This window comes from Mustelus asterias, chromosome 18, assembly GCF_964213995.1.
Source record: "Mustelus asterias chromosome 18, sMusAst1.hap1.1, whole genome shotgun sequence".
Classification (NCBI taxonomy): Eukaryota; Metazoa; Chordata; class Chondrichthyes; order Carcharhiniformes; family Triakidae; genus Mustelus; species Mustelus asterias.
In genome coordinates this window covers 631,513-654,677 of record NC_135818.1, presented here as the reverse complement: position 1 = coordinate 654,677, position 23,165 = coordinate 631,513, and the positions used below count along the sequence as shown (strand labels likewise).

Below are 23,165 nucleotides of genomic sequence, written 5' to 3'. Positions count from 1 at the left end.
TAATTCCCTTACCGCTCAGGAATCCATCCATCCGCGCTTTAAACATATTTAGCGAGGTAGCCTCCACCACCTCAGTGGGCAGAGAATTCCAGAGATTCACCACCCTCTGGGAGAAGAAGTTCCTCCTCAACTCTGTCTTAAACCGACCCCCCTTTATTTTGAGGCTGTGTCCTCTAGTTTTAACTTCCTTACTAAGTGGAAAGAATCTCTCCGCCTCCACCCTATCCAGCCCCCGCATTATCTTATAAGTCTCCATAAGATCCCCCCCTCATCCTTCTAAACTCCAACGAGTACAACCCCATTCTCCTCAGCCTCTCCTCATAATCCAAACCCCTCATCTCCGGTATCAACCTGGTGAACCTTCTCTGCACTCCCTCCAATGCCAATATATCCTTCCTCATATAAGGGGACCAATACTGCACACAGTATTCCAGCTGCGGCCTCACCAATGCCCTGTACAGGTGCATCAAGACATCCCTGCTTTTATATTCTATCCCCCTCGCAATATAGGCCAACATCCCATTTGCCTTCTTGATCACCTGTTGTACCTGCAGACTGGGCTTTTGCGTCTCATGCACAAGGACCCCCAGGTCCCTTTGCACGGTAGCATGTTTTAATTTGTTTCCATTGAGATAGTAATCCCATTTGTTATTATTTCCTCCAAAGTGTATAACCTCGCATTTATCAACGTTATACTCCATTTGCCATATCCTCGCCCACTCACTCAGCCTGTCCAAATCTCTCTGCAGATCTTCTCCGTCCTCCACACGATTCACTTTTCCACTTATCTTTGTGTCGTCTGCAAACTTCGTTACCCTACACTCCGTCCCCTCCTCCAGATCATCTATATAAATGGTAAACAGTTGCGGCCCGAGTACCGATCCCTGCGGCACGCCACTAGTTACCTTCCTCCAACCGGAAAAACACCCATTTATTCCGACTCTTTGCTTCCTGTCGGATAGCCAGTCCCCAATCCACTTTAACACACTACCCCCAACTCCGTGTGCCCTAATCTTCTTCAGCAGCCTTTTATGGGGCACCTTATCAAACGCCTTTTGGAAATCCAAAAACACCGCATCCACCGGTTCTCCTCCATCAACCGCCCTCGTCACATCTTCATAAAAATCCAACATGTTCGTCAAGCACGACTTTCCCCTCATGAATCCATGCTGCGTCTGATTGATCGAACCATTTCTATCCAGATGCCCTGCTATCTCCTCTTTAATAATGGATTCCAGCATTTTCCCTACTACAGACGTTAAGCTGACCGGCCTATAGTTACCCGCCTTTTGTCTCCTTCCTTTTTTAAACAGCGGCGTAACATTAGCCGTTTTCCAATCAACCGGCACTACCCCAGAATGCAACGAGTTTTGATAAATAATCACTAACGCATCCACTATTACCTCTGACATTTCTTTCAATACCCTGGGATGCATTCCATCCGGACCCGGGGACTTGTCCACCTTCAGTCCCATTAGTCTACCCAGCACTGCCTCTCTGGTAACATTAATCGTATGAAGTATTTCTCCTGCTGCCAACCCTCTATCGTTAATATTTGGCAAACTATTTGTGTCCTCCACCGTGAAGACCGACACAAAAAACGTATTTAAAGACTCAGCCATATCCTCATTTCCCACTATTAACTCCCCCCTCTCGTCCTCCAAGGGTCCAACATTCACTCTAGCCACTCTATTCCTTTTTATATATTTATAAAAACTTTTACTATCATTTTTTATATTAATTGCTAGCCTAGCTTCATAGTCTATCCTTCCTTTCTTTATCGCTTTCTTAGTCTCTCTTTGTTGTTTCTTAAATTTTTCCCAATCACTTGTTTCTCCACTATTTTTGGCCACTCTGTACGCAGCTGTTTTTATTTTAATACTCTCCTTTATTTCCTTCGTTATCCACGGCTGGTTCTCCCTTTTCTTACAATCCTTGTTTTTTGCTGGAATATATTTTTGCTGAGAACTGAAAAGGATCTCCTTAAAAATCCTCCACTGTTCCTCAGCTATCCTACCTGCCAGCCTGCTCTCCCAGTCTACCTTAGCCAATTCATCCCTCATCCTATCATATTTCCCTCTGTTCAAACAGAGGACACTGGTTTGAGACCAAACTTTCTCCTCTTCCATCTGAATCAGAAATTCGACCATATTGTGGTCACTAGACCCAAGAGGGTCCTTCACAATAAGATCCTTAATTCTACCTAACTCGTTACACAATACCAGATCCAAAATAGCTCGTTCCCTCGTCGGTTCCGTAACATGCTGTTCAAGGAAACTATCCCGACAGCATTCTAAGAACTCTTCCTCCATTCCACCCTTACCGACTTGAGTCTGCCAGTCAATGTGCATGTTGAAGTCCCCCATGATTATTGCCGTTCCGTTTTTACACGCATCCCTTATCTGCTTGTTTACAGCCCTCCCCACCTCAACATTATTATTTGGGGGCCTATATACCACACCTACTAGTGTCTTTCTCCCTCTACTATTCCTCATCTCTACCCATAATGATTCCACGTTTTGTTCCTCAGAGCCTATGTCATCCCTCAGTACTACCCTGATATTATCTCTTATTAATAGCGCGACCCCACCACCTTTTCCTTCCTGTCTATTCTTCCTAAACGCCTGATACCCCTGGATATTCATCTCCCAGTCCTGGTCACCTTTCAGCCACATCGATGATATTTCCTTCCTTTGGAGTCATGGTGAGCAATCACTGAAACAACTATATGATGACATCAACAAGTTCCATCCCACCATCAGACTCACCATGGACTACTCTCCGGAATCGGTTGCATTCTTGGACACACGCTTCTCCATTAAGGACGGTCACCTCAGCACCTCACTGTACCGCAAGCCCACAGATAACCTCATGATGCTCCACTTCTCCAGCTTCCATAAGACCATAAGACATAGGAGCTGAAGTAAGGCCATTCGGCCCATCGAGTCCACTCCACCATTCAATCATGGTTGTGGGGGGTAGGGCCTGGGTGGGATTGTGGTCGGTGTAGACTCGATGGGCCGAATGGCCTCCTTCTGCACTGTAGGGTTTCTATGATTTCAACTCCATTTACCCGCTCCCTCCCCATAGCCCTTAATTCCTCGAGAAATCAAGAATTTATCAATTTCTGTCTTGAAGACGCTCAACGTCTCGGCCTCCACAGCCCTCTGTGGCAATGAATTCCACAGACCCACCACTCTCTGGCTGAAGAAATTTCTCCTCATCTCTGTTCTAAAGTGACTCCCTTTTATTCTAAGGCTGTGCCCCCGCGTCCTAGTCTCCCCTGTTAATGGAAACAACTTCCCTACGTCCATCCTATCTAAGCCGTTCATTATCTTGTAAGTTTCTATCAGATCTCCCCTCAACCTCCTAAACTCCAATGAATATAATCCCACGATCCTCAGACGTTCATCGTATGTCAGGCCTACCATTCCTGGGATCATCCGTGTGAATCTCCGCTGGACCCGCTCCAGTGCCAGTATGTCCTTCCTGAGGTGTGGGGCCCAAAATTGCTCACAGTACTCCAAATGGGGCCTAACCAGTGCTTTATAAAGCCTCAGAAGTACATCCCTGCTTTTGTATTCCAAGCCTCTTGAGATAAATGACAACATTACATTTGCTTTCTTAATTACGGACTCAACCTGCAAGTTTACCTTTAGAGAATCCTGGACTAGGACTCCCAAGTCCCTTTGCACTTTAGCATTATGAATTTTGTCACCGTTTAGAAAATAGTCCATTCCTCTATTCTTTTTTCCAAAGTGTACGACCTCGCACTTGCCCACATTGAATTTCATCAGCCACTTCTTGGACCACTCTCCTAAACTGTCTAAATCTTTCTGCAGCCTCCCCACCTCCTCAATACTACCTGCCCCTCCACCTATCTTTGTATCATCGGCAAACTTGGCCAGAATTCTCCCAGTCCCGTCATCTAGATCGTTAATATATAAAGAGAACAGCTGTGGCCCCAACACTGAACCCTGCGGGACACCACTTGTCACCGGTTGCCATTCTGAGAAAGAACCTTTTATCCCAACTCTCTGCCTTCTGTCTGACAGCCAATCGTCAATCCATGTTAGTACCTTGCCTCGAATACCATGGGCCCTTATTTTACTCAGCAGTCTCCCGTGAGGCACCTTGTCAAAGGCCTTTTGGAAGTCAAGATAGATAACATCCATTGGCTCTCCTTGGTCTAACCTATTTGTTATCTCTTCAAAGAACTCTAACAGGTTTGTCAGGCACGACCTCCCCTTACTAAATCCATGCTGACTTGTCTTAATCCGACCCTGCACTTCCAAGAATTTAGAAATCTCATCCTTAACGATGGATCCTAGAATTTTGCCAACAACTGAGGTTAGGCTAATTGGCCTATAATTTTCCATCTTTTTTCTTGTTCCCTTCTTGAACAGTGGGGTTACAACAGCGATTTTCCAATCCTCTGGGACTTTCCCTGACTCCAGTGACTTTTGAAAGATCATAACTAACGCCTCCACTATTTCTTCAGCTATCTCCTTTAGAACTCTAGGATGTAGCCCATCTGGGCCCGGAGATTTATCAATTTTCAGACCTTTTAGTTTCTCTAGCACTTTCTCCTTTGTGATGGCTACCATATTCAACTCTGCCCCCTGACTTTCCTGAATTGTTGGGATATTACTTGTGTCTTCTACTGTGAAGACTGACGCAAAGTGCTTATTAAGTTCCTCAGCTATTTCCTTGTCTCCCATCACTAGATTACCAGCGTCATTTTGGAGCGGCCCAATGTCTACTTTTGCCTCCCGTTTGTTTTTAATGTATTTAAAGAAACTTTTACTATCATTCCTAATGTTACTGGCTAGCCTACCTTCATATTTGATCCTCTCCTTCCTTATTTCTCTCTTTGTTATCCTCTGTTTGTTTTTATAGCCTTCCCAATCTTCTGACTTCCCACTACTCTTTGCCACATTATAGGCTCTCTCTTTTGCCTTGATGCATTCACTGACTTCCTTTGTCAGCCATGGCTGCCTAATCCCCCCTCTGATAACCTTTCTTTTGTTTGGGATGAACCCACCCTAAACACGTTAAAGAAGCCATCCCCTACGGACAAGCCCTCCGAATACACAGGATCTGCTCGGATGAGGAGGATCACAACAGACACCTCCAGACGCTGAAAGATGCCCTCATGAGAACAGGATATGGCGCTCGACTCATCGATCAACAGTTCCGACGCGCCACAGCGAAAAACCGCACCGACCTCCTCAGAAGACAAACACGGGACACGGTAGACAGAGTACCCTTCGTCGTCCAGTACTTCCACGGAGCGGAGAAGCTACGACATCTCCTCCGGAGCCTTCAACATGTCATTGATGAAGACGAACATCTCGCCAAGGCCATCCCCACAACCCCACTTCTTGCCTTCAAGCAACCACGCAATCTCAAACAGACCATTATCCGCAGCAAACTACCCAGCCTTCAGGAGAACAGTGACCACGACACCACACAACCCTGCCACAGCAACCTCTGCAAGACATGCCGGATCATCAACACGGATGCCATCATCTCACGTGAGAACACCATCTACCAGGTACACGGTACCTACTCTTGCAACTCGGCCAACATTGTCTACCTGATACGCTGCAGGAAAGGATGTCCCGAGGCATGGTACATTGCAGACGCTACAACAACGCTACAACAACAGATGAATGAACACCGCTCGACAATCACCAGGCAAGACGGTTCTCTTCCTGTGGGGGAGCACTTCAGCAGTCACGGGCATTCAGCCTTGGATCTTCAGGTAAGCGTTCTCCAAGGCGGCCTTCACGACACACGACAGCGCAGAGGCACTGAGCAGAAACTGATAGCCAAGTTCTGCACACATGAGGACGGCCTAAACCGGGATGTTGGATTTATGTCACATTAACAGTAACCCCCACAGCCCCTCCTGGGCTTGCAGAATCTCACTAGCTGTTCTGTCTGGAGACAATACACATCTCTTTAACCTGTGTTTAATGCTCCCTCCACCCACATTGTCTGTACCTTTATGACCTGGCTGGCTTTAGGGATTCGCATTCTAATCAGTATTCTGTAACTTGATTTTGTGTCTCTGGGCACTGTTTGAGAGCACATTTCCAACCCATCTGACGAAGGAGCAGCACTCCGAAAGCTTATTATTTGCTACCAAATAAACCTGTTGGACTTTAACCTGGTGTTGTGAGACTTCTTACTGTGTTCACCCCAGTCCAACGCCGGCATCTCCACATCATGACCAGTGATGTTCCACAGGGCTCTGTACTGGGACCTCTGCTACTTGTGATATATATACATTGAAGAAGGGAAAGGGTTAATGTTTTTTTGTACTCAATGTATTTTGTACCTAAAAGGTTGAACTTTGTACCTGGAATGTATCACAAACATAACCCTTCCTTATGGCTAGTCTCCCCTTTGTTTATATTGCTCCTGGTAGTAGTATAAGCCATTTGTTCTTGGTTTCATCTTTTACTTTTAGTACAAGCCATTTGTTCATGGTTCCCTCGCTTGTTTATATCATTCTGATAAAACAGACAGTTAAATATAGATGTTAGTCTTTCTTTCCCGTAGGCTTGTCTATGATTTAAACAAAGGAAGCAGCTACCAAATGGTAGAGTGCGAGAATGGCCGTTTGAAGGAGGACTCCCACTGGGACAGCTGCAATCGTACTCAGTCACTTCAAAGGAAAAGCTGCGGGAAGAGCAGGGGACCAGAGGTGGCACTTTGACGTCGACTACCAGGAGAATTGTGCTTTATGACCCAAGGATATCAGATAGTCTCTAACCATGATCCAGAGACTATCAGAACAAAGAACAGTACAGCACAGGAAACAGGCCCGTCGGCCCTCCAAGCCTGTGCCGCTCCTTGGTCCAACTAGACCAATCGTTTGTATCCCTCCATTCACAGGCTGCTCATGTGACTATCCAGGTAAGTCTTAAACGATGTCAGCGTGCCTGCCTCCACCACCCTACTTGGCAGCGCATTCCAGGCCCCCACCACCCTCTGTGTAAAAAACGTCCCTCTGATATCTGAGTTATACTTGGCCCCTCTCACCTTGAGCCCGTTACCCCTCGTGATTGTCACCTCCGACCTGGGAAGAAGCTTCCCACTGTTCACCCTATCTATACCCTTCATAATCTTGTACACCTCTATTAGATCTCCCCTCATTCTCCGTCTTTCCAGGGAGAACAACCCCAGTTTACCCAATCTCTCCTCATAGCTAAGACCCTCCATACCAGGCAACATCCTGGTAAACCTTCTCTGCACTCTCTCTAACGCCTCCACGTCCTTCTGGTAGTGCGGCAACCAGAACTGGACGCAGTACTCCAAATGTGGCGTAACCAGCGTTCTATACAGCTGCATCATCAGACTCCAGCTTTTATACTCTTATACTTTTATAAGCTGTTAAAGGAACTATAATTTACAATCAAGGACTGTTAACTGGACTTTGCTTTATGGCTTGTATTGGGAACCCTGATGTATAAATATCCACGCTTCTTGTGTTCAGAGAGAACTTTGGCTTCCGCTTTCAAGGGGTCAGGTTCTCCCTCAAGCTTGTGAGAATAAAGACTGACTGTATTTTGACTTATACCAGCCTCAAGAGGTATATTTACCGACTTCATACATGATTTGGAAGAAGGTGTAACTGGTGTTATCAGCAAGTGATGCAGTTTGGAAGAACTAATGTAGGGGGGAGTTATACAATAAATGGCAGAGCCATCAAGAGTATAGAAACACAGAGGGACCTAGGTGTGCAAGTCCACAAATACTTGCCTTTATAGGATGGGGTATAGAGTATAAAAGCTGGAGTCTGATGTTGCAGCTGTATAGAACGCTGGTTAGGCCACATTTGGAGTACTGCGTCCAGTTCTGGTCGCCGCACTACCAGAAGGACCTGGAGGATTTAGAGAGAGTGCAGAGAAGGTTTACCAGGATGTTGCCTGGTATGGAGGGTCTTAGCTATGAGGAGAGATTGGGTAAACTGGGGTTGTTCTCCCTGGAAAGACGGAGAATGAGAGGAGACCTAATAGAGGTGTACAAGATTATGAAGGGTATAGATAGGGTGAACAGTGGGAAGCTTTTTCCCAGGTCGGAGGTGACAATCACGAGGGGTCACGGGCTCAAGGTGAGAGGGGCGAGGTATAACTCAGATATCAGAGGGATGTTTTTTACACAGAGGGTGGTGGGGGCCTGGAATGCGCTGCCAAGTAGGGTGGTGGAGGCAGATGTGCTGGCATCGTTTAAGACTTACCTGGATAGTCACATGAGCAGCCTGGGAATGGAGGGATACAAACAAATGGTCTCGTCTGGACCAATGAGCGGCACAGGCTTGGAGGGCCGAAGGGCCTGTTTCCTGTGCTGTACTGTTCTTTGAGGGGCTGTGCTGTTTCCCTGCCTCTGCCCCAATTAAATCCGTGATGAGAAGGCTCAGGGATGGCCTCCTTACTTCCTGCTAATGCAAGCCTTTAAATGGGCAATTAATATCCGCTTTCTAATATCTCATTTACAGTGCTCTGAACATGTGAATGAAATGTCCTATTTCTCACACACTCTTTACATAGATTATGAAGGGAGGGACTTCTCTCTGAGTGGCTGAGTGTTCGTTCTCTGAGAGGAGATCAACCTCCCCTTCATAACACTGTGTTTAGATGAAAAGAAATATGCATTAGGTTAATCAGCACCTAAAAAAGCACTATTTTTATCTTTCAGACCATTAAAATTGTCAAAAACTATGTTCTGTATAATTTTATTTATTTTCACTGTTACAGTAAAAGTTAAATATTTTTTCATAAATCCTAATACAGAAATGATGTATCTTAAAAATAAAAATTAGTCTTACAAGCACTTTTTGTTTGAATACCATCTATAATTCTTTTAAAAACTTCTGTATTATTTTTGTTCATCACAGTTCATGATAACAAGAACTGCATTTTCTATAAACAATGCAAAGTAGGTGGTTAAACAGGTTACAATTCTGTTCTGTTTTATGCCTCGGAGCTATGCAGAGATGATACACTCATATATCGGAACAGGAGTTTTATTCAATGCTTTAAAAAGTCTTGTGCTTAAAGTTAACGTTTATTTATTCGTCACAAGTAAGGTTTACATTAACACTGCTGTGAAGTTACTGTGAAATTTCCCTAGTTGCCACAGTCCGGCACCTGGTCAGGTCAATGCATCTAACCAGCACATCTTTCAGACGGTGGGAGAAAACCAGAGCATCCGGAGGAAACCCACGCAGACACGAGGAGAATGTGCAGACTCCGCACAGACAGTGACCCAAGCCAGAAATCGAACTCTGGTCCCTGGCACTGTGAGGCAGCAGTGCCACTGTGCCACCCCCACTTCTAACTATTTGCCTCCAGTTTAGTTTTCTCTTTCTCAGTCCCCAAACCCAACCTTAAATAAACACACTTTGAGCAGAATTTTCCGGCCTTTCCCACTGGTGGGATTTTCCGGTCTTTCCGAAGGTGATCCCCGGCGGCAGGGTGGGTGAACCATCCAAAACACCCGGTGAGACATGGACCTACCTTCGTCCAATGGTGAGCTGTCTCCCCCACCAGAAATCACGTCAGCGAGTGGCGGGGGTGGGGGGGGGGGAGCGGATTGTTCAGAAAATCCCAACCACAGTCAACAGGCAGACATAATCAAACACTGAAAAATCGAACACCACATATTCAAGTAAAATCTCAACAGATAACCAACAAAAAAAGGAACAACATTGTCCCAGAATGATGGACAAAGTGGGACAAATCCTGGTTTTAAGTTTCAGAGGATGATATTGTTCTGGTGGTTGATGTCTCGAGTGTGTAACAACAGATGCTCTCGGACAAAATATGTCAACTGGGATTCATATTCATGATCTCTATTTGCATTGTGGCTGGAAAGCCTAGAAATCTGAATTGGAATAGCTGCTCCCTAATATAGGAAGTGAAGTCAGCTCCTGTCATTATCCGCATGTCATTTATTTTAATAAGTACAAGCACTAGCTCTTATCATCTATTGTTTGAAGACGTGAGCTTTAGAACATAGAACAGTAGAACATAGAACAGTACAGCACAGAACAGGCCCTTCGGCCCACGATGTTGTGCCGAGCTTTATCTGAAACCAAGATCAAGCTATCCCACTCCCTATCATCCTGGTGTGCTCCATGTGCCGATCCAATAACCGCTTAAATGTTTCTAAAGTGTCTGACTCCACTATCACTGCAGGCAGTCCATTCCACACCCCAACCACTCTCTGCGTAAAGAACCTACCTCTGATATCCGTCCTGTATCTCCCACCACGAACCCTATAGTTATGCCCCCTTGTAATAGCTCCATCCACCCGAGGAAATAGTCTTTGAACGTTCACTCTATCTATCCCCTTCATCATTTTATACACCTCTATTAAGTCTCCCCTCAGCCTCCTCCGCTCCAGAGAGAACAGCCCTAGCTCCCTCAACCTTTCCTCATATGACCTACCCTCCAAACCAGGCAGCATCCTGGTAAATCTCCTCTGCACTCTTTCCAGCGCTTCCACATCCTTCTTATAGTGAGGTGACCAGAACTGCACACAATATTCCAAATGTGGTCTCACCAAGGTCCTGTACAGTTGCAGCATAACCCCACGGCTCTTAAACTCCAACCCCCTGTTAATAAAAGCTAACACACTATAGGCCTTCTTCACAGCTCTATCCACTTGACTGGCAACCTTTAGAGATCTGTGGATATGGACCCCAAGATCTCTCTGTTCCTCCACAGTCTTCAGAACCCTACCTTTGACCCTGTAATCCACATTTAAATTTGTCCTACCAAAATTTGTCCTACCAAAATCAAAGAATAGACTTTGATTTTAACTGCTACAAAGCAGCAAGGGCAAAAATGCGACTAACAAATATTCTTAAGGAGAAGTTGCACTGAATAATTCTACTAACAATGAACCATTGTAAAATAGATTCCATACAGGCCTCAAATCCCTTTAACTGCGAGAGGTGAATGTATCAATTGCCACAGAGAATCGGCCGTTTGCAGGGGACTAAGCATGGGTGAGGATTTTGGAAAAGTTCTGGAATGTCTGCCCTGTTCACCTTGTCACAGGAATGGGGGTGGGGTGGGCTGGTTTTAATTTAATTTGATTTGATTTATTATTGTCACATGTATCCGTATACAGTGAAAAGTATTGTTTCTTGTGCACTATACAGACAAAACATACTATACAGGCCGCAAGCAGCCATTTTGCAATGGAAAAATTATGTCAGTGATTTCCTATCCCACAGTGGCACAGTGGCTAGCACTGCTGCCTCAGAGCGACAGGGACCCGGGTTCAATTCCGGCCTCGGGTCACTATCTGTGTGGAGTTTGCACGTTCTCCTGTGTGGGTTTCCTCCGGGTACTCTGGCTTCCTCCCACAGTCCAAAGATGTGCGGGTTAAGTTGATTGGCCATGCTAAATTGACCCTAATGTCAGGGAATTAGCAGGGTAAATATCTGGGGTTACGGGGATAGGACCTGGGTGGGATTGTGGTCAGTGCAGACTCGATGGGCTGAATGGCCTCCTTCTGTACTGTAGGAATTCTATGATTGCACATCTATTGGATGAGCTCTGACCCCAGCATTTCCAGCGCCCATATAGAACGGTAAATGACTAAACTGGCCACTTTGCTTAGATTCATAAAACTCACTTTCTATTCGTAAATTGCATTGATAATTTGTCACTGTTCTGGTGGAAGTGTCGATATTTAATTGCATTCTGCTCACTATATAACATGGAGGCTGCCATTTTTGTATATTTCCCATGTTTCCTTGCTCAGTTCATCAGCATGTAAACATATGAAACAAAATACTGGAGGTTCAATACCAACAAGTTCTAACCTCAGCCAGGCTGTTCCAATATGGTGACAAATGCATCAGGTGTCTTTCTCTAACGACTGAGGGAAAATTTGAAGGAGCATTTCCATTAAGTCACTTTATACTCTTCCTCTTGAGTGGTCAAGAACATTAAGTACTTGCCTTATCTTCAATGCAGGATAGCATGGATGGGAAGCAGACTAACAGGAGAAAATTGAAAGTAAAAGATGACTATAATAATATGCCTTTCAGATGCACTCAGAGGCCACTATCCTTTCACCAGATTCCCTTTATTTACAAACTCATTTCCACTCCTAACAGTGCTCCAGGTACACAGTCAGAATGCAGAGTTTCAGTAGCCCTGACACTCCATTATTATATACACAGGTGAGACTCCCTGATTGGGCAGGTAACCATTACCGCAATCAGGGAGCTCATACTCCAAGAGGCCAACCTCACGGGCATCGTTGAGGTTATTACACTCAATGGCCGTGATTCTCCCATTGCCACCCGCATTGATAATTTGTCACTGTTCTGGTGGAAATGTCAGGCTGGGAGATGCGTGTGCGCCGGGAATGCATGCGCATCTCCGAGCGAACAGTCGCTGGTCAGACCATACTGGAAACTGGAGGAAAGGCAGGTAAATAATTTGATCTTTTTAAATGTATTTTAAGTATGTTTATCAGTTCATTATCAGGAACTTTCAGGTTCCGATTGAACTCCCACCCCGCCAGGAGTAGTTCATTCTGGCAGGGTTCAGACCAGCTCCCCACGTTCAGGGAACTAGTAGAACATCCCACCAGAATGAAAGGGGGGCAATTGATGCCCCCCAGAGGGTCGGGCAGTGGGGGGGGGGGAGTGGTGCCCCCTGGGCATGGGCACCCCAGCAGTGCCAGTCTGTGCCCTCTGGCACTGCCCAAGGGGCAAAGTGCCAATGCCCAGTGGGCACCTTGGCACTGCCCACTAAGCATTGGGCAATGCAAAGGGTGGGGGGGGGCTATTATAATAACTCTGTAGACAGGATCTGTCTGGGATGGAGGGAGGGCAGCGATTAGGGCGGGCTGGGGTGGTTGCCGGGGGGGGGGGGAGGGGGGCAGTTTGCCTCCAGGGCGGGGGGGGGTCTGACCTTGGGGGGAAGGATGGGGGGGGGGTCAGTGGGGGGGGGTCTGCCAGGGTGAGGGGATCGCCACTGCTGGGGGGGTGGGCTATGCATCCGGGTGCCACGACGGGAGGGGGGGGGGGGGTCAGGGCTGGCCTGGGAATTGTCAAGGGAGCTGCGATCGGGCCGTGGTGAGGGCTGGAGGGGCAGCACCCGGGCTGGCCAGCGATCGGGCTGCCCAGCAAATGGGGAGTCTGACTGAGCGGGGCCACTGCGCATGCGCAGAGTTCCAGAACTGTTAAACTCTGGCGCGAATAGGCCCCGTCCCCCTGGGTTTTTAATGAGATTGACGATTGGGACCTCTGCAGTGCAGAGTGCGGAGATTCAGGTGAGAAGCTGAACTGATAAAACAGTAGGGATCTAGAACAGTTTTCCCACTAATTCAGCAGTTTTGGGAGAATCACAGCCAATGTTTCTGATAAGTTGGCACAGCCAAACACAGTCAGGAAAGAATATTATTTGTTTTATCATTTCACTCAGACTGAAAACTGAATTTTATGACACACAAAATTGGCAAATTGCGATTGGGGCAAGTTCACAAACCAGGTTCAAAACAATAAAAACTAAACGGGAAATAACTCATAATCCTGGATTTCTCAGAAAGTAGCCATGATGTGGAGATGCCGGCGTTGGACTGGGGTGAACACAGTAAGAAGTCTCACAACACCAGGTTAAAGTCCAACAGGTTTATTTGGTAGCAAATACCATAAATTTTCGGAGCGCTGCTCCTTCGTCAGATGGAGTGGAAATGTGCCATTTCCACTCCATCTGACGAAGGAGCAGCGCTCCAAAAGCTTATGGTATTTGCTACCAAATAAACCTGTTGGACTTTAACCTGGTGTTGTGAGACTTCTTACTGTTTCTCAGAAAGATCAGGTAAAGTCTAACAGATGTAAGCATCTGGCACTAACCCTACTCACTGCAAAGTATTGTGAGAATAGTACAGCGACTGCTGTTGATTAGGCTGACACAGTAAGAACTATCACAACATCAGGTTAAAGTCCAACAAGTTTATTTCGTAGCAACAGCCACTAGCTTTCGGAGCGCTTTCCAAAGGAGCAGCGCGCCGAAAGCTAGTGGCTTTTGCTACCAAATAAACCTGTTGGACTTTAACCTGATGTTGTGTTAGTTCTTACTGTGTTTACCCAGTCCAACGCCAGCATCTCCACATCATGATTAGGCTGACAAACAGATAGAACAAAGAGCACAATTAACAAGCAGTAGTAACCTTATGGTTATCAAAAACAAAATTGTCTGAAGTACTGAATGTATCTAAAAGACAATACACAAATCACACAAAATCATTCTGTAAGTGGGAGGTTGACATTCCACTCAATGCTTTCTCACAAAAATGTCAATGCAAAAGTAAATAAAATGCATGCATGGCTTATTCACCATGTTAAATGTTAATTTCCTTAATACTTTAAGATCTATTGATAATGAAAGTGCAGAGGCGAGCATGGAAAAAATAGGAGAATCTGGTGAAAATACCATATGAAGCATATTTTCCGCCTTGCCTTTGAGACTTGTCTCAATAGCTGAGTGTACATCTGCCCTCACCATTATGGAATCGAACATCAACCAGAACAACCCCAAAATCAACTCCTGGTGCATACTGAATTAGCGAATTAAAATTGAAGAAATATTGAGGTCTATGTTAATACGAGTGCAGTTCCTCTCAGCCTGATCCATGCACGTCACCCCAATGCACAACAGAAGACAATCTGCCTTTTTGTATTTTTCCCTTTTGTGAATCTTGATCAAACTCTACTCTTCAGTTTACTAACAGAGCGAATGTATATATTAGCTGCAATCTATATGACCAGTGATTCTATCATTGTGGTATCTATAATAATCATTCCATTTACAGCACATCTAACCAATAGGTAGAATTATTTTACTTGGGATTTTATGTGTAAAAATGATTTGATTATCATTAACAAAGCAGGCTGTTGTAGGCTGCAAAGAGACATAGATAGGATGCAAAGCTGGGCTGAAAAATGGCAAATGGAGTTTAACCCTGATAAATGTGAGGTGATTCATTTTGGTAGGACAAATTTAAATGTGGATTACAGGGTCAAAGGTAGGGTTCTGAAGACTGTGGAGGAACAGAGAGATCTTGGGGTCCATATCCACAGATCTCTAAAGGTTGCCACTCAAGTGGATAGAGCTGTGAAGAAGGCATATAGTGTGTTAGCTTTTATTAACAGGGGGTTGGAGTTTAAGAGCCGTGGGGTTATGCTGCAACTGTACAGGACCTTGGTGAGACCGCATTTGGAATATTGCGTGCAGTTCTGGTCACCTCACTATAAGAAGGATGTGGAAGCGCTGGAAAGAGTGCAGAGGAGATTTACCAGGATGCTGCCTGGTTTGGAGGGTCGGTCTTATGAGGAAAGGTTGAGGGAGCTGGGGCTGTTCTCTCTGGAGCGGAGGAGATTGAGGGGAGACTTAATAGAGGTTTATAAAATGATGAAGGGGATAGATCGAGTGAACGTTCAAAGACTATTTCCTCGGGTGGATGGAGCTATTACAAGGGGGCATAACTATAGGGTTCATGGTGGGAGATATAGGAAGGATATCAGAGGTAGGTTCTTCACGCAGAGAGTGGTTGGGGTGTGGAATGGACTGCCTGCAGTGATAGTGGAGTCAGACACTTTAGGAACATTTAAGCGGTTATTGGATAGGCACATGGAGCACACCAGGATGGTAGGGAGTGGGATAGCTTGATCTTGGTTTCAGATGAAGGTCGGCACAACATCGTGGGCCGAAGGGCCTGTTCTGTGCTGTACTGTTCTATGTTCTATGTTCTAAACAACAGAATGTTCAACATTTAATTACCTTGGTGCAAAAATGAGTTGCTGAGTAAATTTTGTTTACATCACATGATGTAAAGCACCAATGATTTGGACATGTTTAAATTTGGAAGGAACAACATTATTATCACAATTCCTATAAACATTTAACCTAAAGTCAATGGCAGGAAGCATTAATTAAAATATTTTGACTGTACGTATAAAAGTTCAAGAAGGAATAGTTCTCAAATGCATTCACCATCCCAAAGTAACAAATTATTTCCATTATATTTACAGTTCATTGGCTAAACAAATTAAAAGATTCAGGTGTAAGTCAGAGCAGTTCCTGTCTGGTGTCTAAATGAGTTTGTCTTTTGCACAGTTGAGGTTAACAGCTACTCAAGTGCCATGACAACATTGTTGAACAAAGTTATACATGCTCAGATTCCGCTTTCACTTGCTTCATGTTCCCTCCCACAGCTCTGTGGATTTTGCTGGAATTCCATCTCACTGTTTGGAAGCTGTTATCACCTATAAATTTCCAAATTAATGCAACAGCAATAATCCCTGCCATGCAGACGTCTCCTGGATATGTAAACTATTGTTGGTTTGCAGTGCGGCACATTGTGCGGTAAGAATTGTAATCACAGATTCTATTATGCAACAATGAGATAAAGGCCTAAATTTTATGAATATTCATGCTGGCAGGACCTTTGGGTCTTGCGTCCCGCTGACATCCCCCCCACCCCCGACTGCGGGTTTCCCCATGACATGGGGTGCAGTCAATGGGAAATCTCACTGGCATTGGCAGGATCAGAAGATCCCATGCCCGCGAGTGGCCTCCAATCGCAAGGAACACTCGGTGGGAAGGCAGAAAATCCCAACCCACTCCCCCCCCCCCTCCCCCCCCAATCTCTATGTCATTTCAAGATGTGCTCTTTTAGAACGAGGCTCCAATCGCTTCTTGACTGAAATTGGGTAAAATGTAGGTTAAAATGGAGAAGGGTGTGAAATAAATCCCATGCTAGGTGATGAAGAGTGAATCGAGAAGCAGATCATTTTCTTGAGATTAGGGTTATTTACAGAATGTAACATGACAGATTCCTGCTTCCTACCAACAAAGCAACCCAATGCTCCGACAATCCTTTTTTATATTCCCTTTTGCAGAACAATAAAAAAAATCAAAAGACCAGTGAAACACAGTAATCAAACTTTCTGGGCGAGATCTGAGTTCACACCATTAGAAAGGGACCCAGACTATTGCAAACTCTTTGGCACTGGGGCAGAAGCTGATTTTGAGGCCCACATGCAATTTTTCAGGATCGCGTGATCTGTGGCAGGTGGGGCATGGTTGGAAAATCGCCCCCTTCATTTATATATTACCTGACAGGACAACTTCAATCAAATCTCCCTCTTGAATATCAGTTGCAGCCTTCACCAACTGAAGGATGTTCTCCGAATTGGCTTCATGACGAAACAAAAGGATCTTATCGTACATCCCATAGAATCCACATTCAGGAAACTGAGGAAAAAAAATTAATGTATGAATAATTAGTCAGACATAATTGTGTGAAAGAAAATTAAATTAGCATTAAACAACCTGGTAAAGCTCAAAACTTTGAAAAGCTACTTATTGCATCATCATTTCTATTATACAGTAGTTTAAGCCCAGTCACAGGTTTTACAGAATTCTTTATTGGTCAGTTACCCTGTACATGAATGTGCAGGTAATATAATTACCCGGCATATTCACCATGGCCAATCCATCTAATCTGCACATCTTTGGACTGTGGGAGGAAACTGGAGCACCCGGAGGAAACCCACGCAGACACGGGGAGAATGTGCAAACTCTACACAGACAGTGACCCAAGGCAGGAATTGAACCCGCGTCCCTGGCGCTGTGAGGCAGCAGTGCTAACCACTGTGCCACCCTGACATACTGGAGGCAATTTTCCTGGAACAAACCCAACCCAGCCTTCCCCCACCTCTCCCGCACACCTGAAATTTGTAGCCAAGTCATTTGAATGAACCTGTTCCCAGGAAATTCTGGTTGCTTTCCCAAAACAAAAGATCTCTAGTCAACCACTGGACCAACTTACCTCAGAAAGCAGAAGATTGATTTATCTGCAGGGCTGATAGCTTTAAGGCTGTATGCTTCTTTGGAATGTCTCTCCTAATGCGATGGGGGTGGTAGGAATGCTCTCTCCTGTCCCATTTAAATAACTACCCTAGCCTGAACCTATTACAGCTCAGGCAGTAAGCTACCAGGGCCAAAGCCTCAGAAATGTCAAAGCAACAACGTTGGCAAACTAATTAATTCCTGGACCATTTAGTGTATCAGCACTCAGAAAATATGCTGTCTGAATGCAAACCACAGTTAAATTGGTCCTGTGTTTTTTAAGACCACACTCACTCGCTGACACACCCATTGTTTAAAACCCGGAGAAGCTTTGGGACATTTAAGCTCTCAGATCTATGACAACCAGCACCATAAAGAGGTGAGGGGAGGGGGTTTATCTGCTCAGATTCCCAGAGCTACTCCATCCTGCGCTCAATGGATTCTGCAGATCCTTTATCGGGAAATTGGCCAGAAATATCAGAGGGGTTTTTCCTGATCAAATGGGAAACAGGAATTCCGATCCTGATCGGAAGATTTGGCCATTATTTTTTTAGAGTTATTTGTACAATTCCGAGGCAATCTTACCAAAATTTGGCGAAGTATTGGTTTCGGTGGGAAAGATGGAATGAATCACGCCGACTGCTTCAGTGTAATTACTGACCCGACCCAGAGTCTCTTGACAAAAGTTTTTATGGCGCCGCGCCCGCTGCTTCACCCGCCCCGGGGCAATTGAATCGCGCCAATCACTGCAGAGCTCCAAATAAACCAGCACCGACTGCAGAAGTGGCAGCTGCGATTCCAGAGCGAGCCCTGACCAGGCTGCTGCTGAAGAGGGAGCAGCAGAGAAAGAATCCACGACACATACACTGTCATTCCTCAAGTCTCAAGTGAGCAATCAGTGTTCCCTTGCTGTGCCCTGTGATGCACTGATGACACCTCCCTTCTCTTGTGGGCAATGCAGATAAACAGGGCGGACCATCCTTCCTCCCCCTGTACCCACTGGACCGAGCAGCTCTGAGGGAGACTTCTCTCAGCAAGAGGGTCTTTATGCCACATGAGGCAGAGTATCTCCCCATCACTGATGCCCCCACACTGCCCTTGCAGCCTGGCCTCCCCCAAAGCAAGACCCCAAGACCACATTGTTGCCCCCAGTGCTGCCCCTCTGGTGTGGATGCATCCCACCCTGTTTGTAGTTCCAACAGGAAAGGGCATCCACTCAATTACTGTTTAAACACTAACCCAGCATGGAGGAACCAGGGACCAGTGCCTGCTTGGCAGCCAGCACATTCCCCTGGGAGCAAGGGGCAATCCGACATGAAGGGAAAGGAAGTTAAGGCTTCTGAGCAAGCCACACACCTCCTCCAACCCTCTACTCTCCCAATAGCAACAGTGACCCTCACCCCAGCCCTGAGCTGCACTGTGCGCATTCCCAACATTCTCCCTGGTGCCCCCCGATGATGGACTGCCCGAGAAGTAATGCCTGCCTGAGCACTCATCTCCAATTCCCCCCTCAGAGGTGAAGGTGCCCCAGGGTCATGTTGATGGAGAGCTGTTGGAAACGGCAGCGATGTGACATCACGCTGGCACCCGCTGAATGTTTGGTGCGGGCTCGGTATCCGGAGTGAATGTTCGCAGGTCATGGCTGTTGGTTAGCAAGTGTCAGATGCTAATGAATTCAAATTGGGTTCGCACGTTCCCCGGTGTGTTCCATTTCTCTCTGCCGGTGAGGTTAGCGCAAAATTGGAAAATGCAATCGTGCCACTGAGAATCACACTTTTCTGAACTCTCCACATTTTTAGACCATGCCGCCATTCCCACGGAAGGTCCCGCCCTCCGTATGCAGAACGTTGTTAATATTTTTTGTTAGTGTTTGTTTTGTTTGTCCTCCTGGGTGTAACTGGCCTCCCAAGAACGATGGCAGCAACAAGTGTAAACCCAGACCACGTGGTGCCATCAAAAGTGGTTCCTCAAGAATGTGGCATCACACTGTTTTTGAGATTACAGTAAGAAGTTTAACAACACCAGGTTAAAGTCCAACAGGTTTATTTGGTAGCAAAAGCCACACAAGCTTTCGGAGCTGCAAGCCCCTTCTTCAGGTGAGTGGGAATTCTGTTCACAAACAGAACTTATAAAGACACAAACTCAATTTACATGAATAATGGTTGGAATGCGAATACTTACAACTAATCCAGTCTTTAAGAAACAAAACAATGGGAGTGGAGAGAGCATCAAGACAGGCTAAAAAGATGTGTATTGTCTCCAGACAAGACAGCCGAGATTACAGCCATTGTACAAAATCTGCTTCACCAGCAAGTCACAGAGCTGGTGTGAAATTGCAGCTCTGAGGTTCGATATAAACAGATAATATTAAGTATTCATTCATCCATTTATAATCTAAATGTGCAGCTCCGTACAAAAATAAATTCTACTGCTTGAAACATGGGTTTATTTTTACTCAGCATCTGACACTTGCTTACCAACAGCCATGACCTGCTGAAACATTTTAGTCTCACGCTGGGAATAACAAGTAACACTGGCCTATTACTGATCGATTTTCCCTTCTGCCTCAATTATACCGTAGCCAAGTAATGTTAGAGCATGTTCAGCAGCAAAAGGGCAGTTAAATTTCTGCACTCAGGTGACTACTGTGGACTGGGGTAAAATCAAACCGTGCATCGAGAAACTGAGACACATGTGTGGCAGTTTGCTCACCAACCCCAGAAAAATTATTAACAGTGGAAAAGTGTTGAAAGGTGGGGATTGAAGAGAAGGAATAATGGTGTCAAGATATGGAGCACAGATTCGCAAGTAATTCAGCAAGAAAAGTGCGAATAGTGTGCCACACAAAGTCTTCATTAAGTATGTATGACAGTTATGTCTTCACTTGTTGATCTCCCATGAAATTGCAAAGAAGCAGTCAAAACCAAGGGTAGGCTTCAGAGGAAGTGGAATTAGTGAGCACAGAATAATTGGACAAGGACACACGGATATAATTCAATCCCGTTTGAAATTCGCATACTGTCTTCCTGCTTTGACAGTTACATTATAAATTCCACATTTATAGTGGAGAACATCTGTGTCTGACGGGCAGAGAGCAATTGGCAGTCCTTGCTTATTATAATTCATTTTACCGATAGTTAACTATATTTCAAGCTCTGTTTTGTCCAGTTGTAGGTACTAGGAAACTAAAATGAATGAAAATTTAAAACCTGTACAGTATGAAAGCGTTTGAGACTAACGGGAAAACAGTTCCAATGTGTTCTTTTGAGAATTTGATGTAATTATGGCATTTGGACAAGTCAGCCTTTTGTCAGTCAGTCTGCTTTCAGTTTAGCAGATTTGATGCATATTTTGTCTGTAAATTAGGTGACCGTGACACACACTGCTTCCATGGCAATTTGCAACATGGTCTCATGGTTTGAACTATTTTGAAAGTGACAGAATTATTGACCTGGAATTTCCTCAATCCAACTTCACTGATCTTGCTGACAGCAATTTAGGCTGAAATTTCCTGTGACTCCCATTAATAAACCTCAGAATGTAAATATCAGCACAGAAAACGTGGAAGTCAATGTAAACAATCGGGATGAGGAAAATACACCAACTTCTTCAAGTCCCTCTTTAATTTATTGATCTTATAAAATGTAAAAGTTTGAACTCATCGAAAGTTCATTAATGCACATTAAATCCTAACAACATCAGATGCCAAGCAGCAGCTTTCAAAATACAGAAAATGCAAAACCAGTCTCAGAAAGGAGAAAAATTTAAAAATGTCCAAGCCATAAATGATGACTTAATACAACCCCTGCAGTGGAGAAGGAGGCCATTCAACCCATAAGACCATAAGACCATAAGACATAGGAGCGGAAGTAAGGCCATTTGGCCCATCGAGTCCACTCCACCATTCAATCATGGTTGATTTCAACTCCATTTACCCGCTCTCTCCCCATAGCCCTTAATTCCTCGAGAAATCAAGAATTTATCAATTTCTGTCTTGAAGACGCTCAACGTCTCGGCCTCCACAGCCCTCTGTGGCAATGAATTCCACAGACCCACCACTCTCTGGCTGAAGAAATTTCTCCTCATCTCTGTTCTAAAGTGACTCCCTTTTATTCTAAGGCTGTGCCCCCGCGTCCTAGTCTCCCCTGTTAATGGAAACAACTTCCCTACGTCCATCCTATCTAAGCCGTTCATTATCTTGTAAGTTTCTATCAGATCTCCCCTCAACCTCCTAAACTCCAATGAATATAATCCCACGATCCTCAGACGTTCATCGTATGTCAGGCCTACCATTCCTGGGATCATCCGTGTGAATCTCCGCTGGACCCGCTCCAGTGCCAGTATGTCCTTCCTGAGGTGAACCCAAGTCTGCACTGACCACAATCCCACCCAGGCCCGATCCCTGTAACCCCACATATTTACCTTGCTAATCCCCTGACACTTGGGGCAATTTAGCACGGCCAATCAACCTAACCCGCACATCTTTGGACTGTGGAAGGAAACTGGAGCCCCCGGAGGAAACCCACGCAGACACGGGGAGAATGTGCAAACTCCACACAGACAGTGACACAAGGCCAGAATTGGACGCGGGTCCCTGGTGCTGTGAGACAGCACTGCTAACCACTGTGCCACCCCTAACTTCAGGACTTGCTGAACCTAAAGTTCAGGATTAAGTGTGCGAGGCAAGTTTTTTTACAGAGGGTGGTGGGTGCCTGGAACTCACTGCCAGGGGAGGTAATGGAAGCAGATATGATAGTGAGTTTTAAGGGGCGTCTTGACAAATACATGAATAGGATGGGAATAGAGGGATGTGGTCCCCAGAAGTGTAGGGAGTTTTAGTTCAGTCGGGCAGCATGGTCGGTGCAGGCTTGGAGGGCCGAAGGGCCTGTTCCTGTGCTGTAATTTTCTTTGTTCTTTGTTCTTTGATTTAAATATGTGGTTATTCAGAATGAGTGCAGGTGTTGTATAATTGTTGGAAACCAGAATTGATTGGACTACTTACACTGGGGTGGGGCCATGTCAAAGAGCCAATGGGGCCACTGAAATGTAATGACATCATAGCACACAAATATCATGGCCTGATCAAAAGTTATTTTGTAAAAACCTGAAGCTGTTGCATTATTGTTACGTGAGGACTTTCCAAGAGATTCGAGTTATCTGATAATGATTTTTCATATTTACCAATTAACTATTTAACAGACCAGAATTTGTTGTCAGAGTAACAGCAATGCTCACAGTGCTTTATGCTATTTCGAAGCGGATGCTGCA

The 23,165-nt window shown here is 45.3% G+C and overlaps 1 protein-coding gene across 1 annotated transcript in view; it reads right to left on the bottom strand.

The window, feature by feature from the left end:
• Positions 1-23,165, bottom strand: part of prkd1 (protein kinase D1) — a 343,163-nt gene that overhangs the window by 159,372 nt on the left and 160,626 nt on the right. Inside the window, exon 2 of the mRNA XM_078233155.1 lies at positions 17,162-17,300. Coding sequence (XP_078089281.1) covers positions 17,162-17,300 — 139 coding nt within the window. The remainder of the gene's footprint in view (positions 1-17,161; positions 17,301-23,165) is intronic.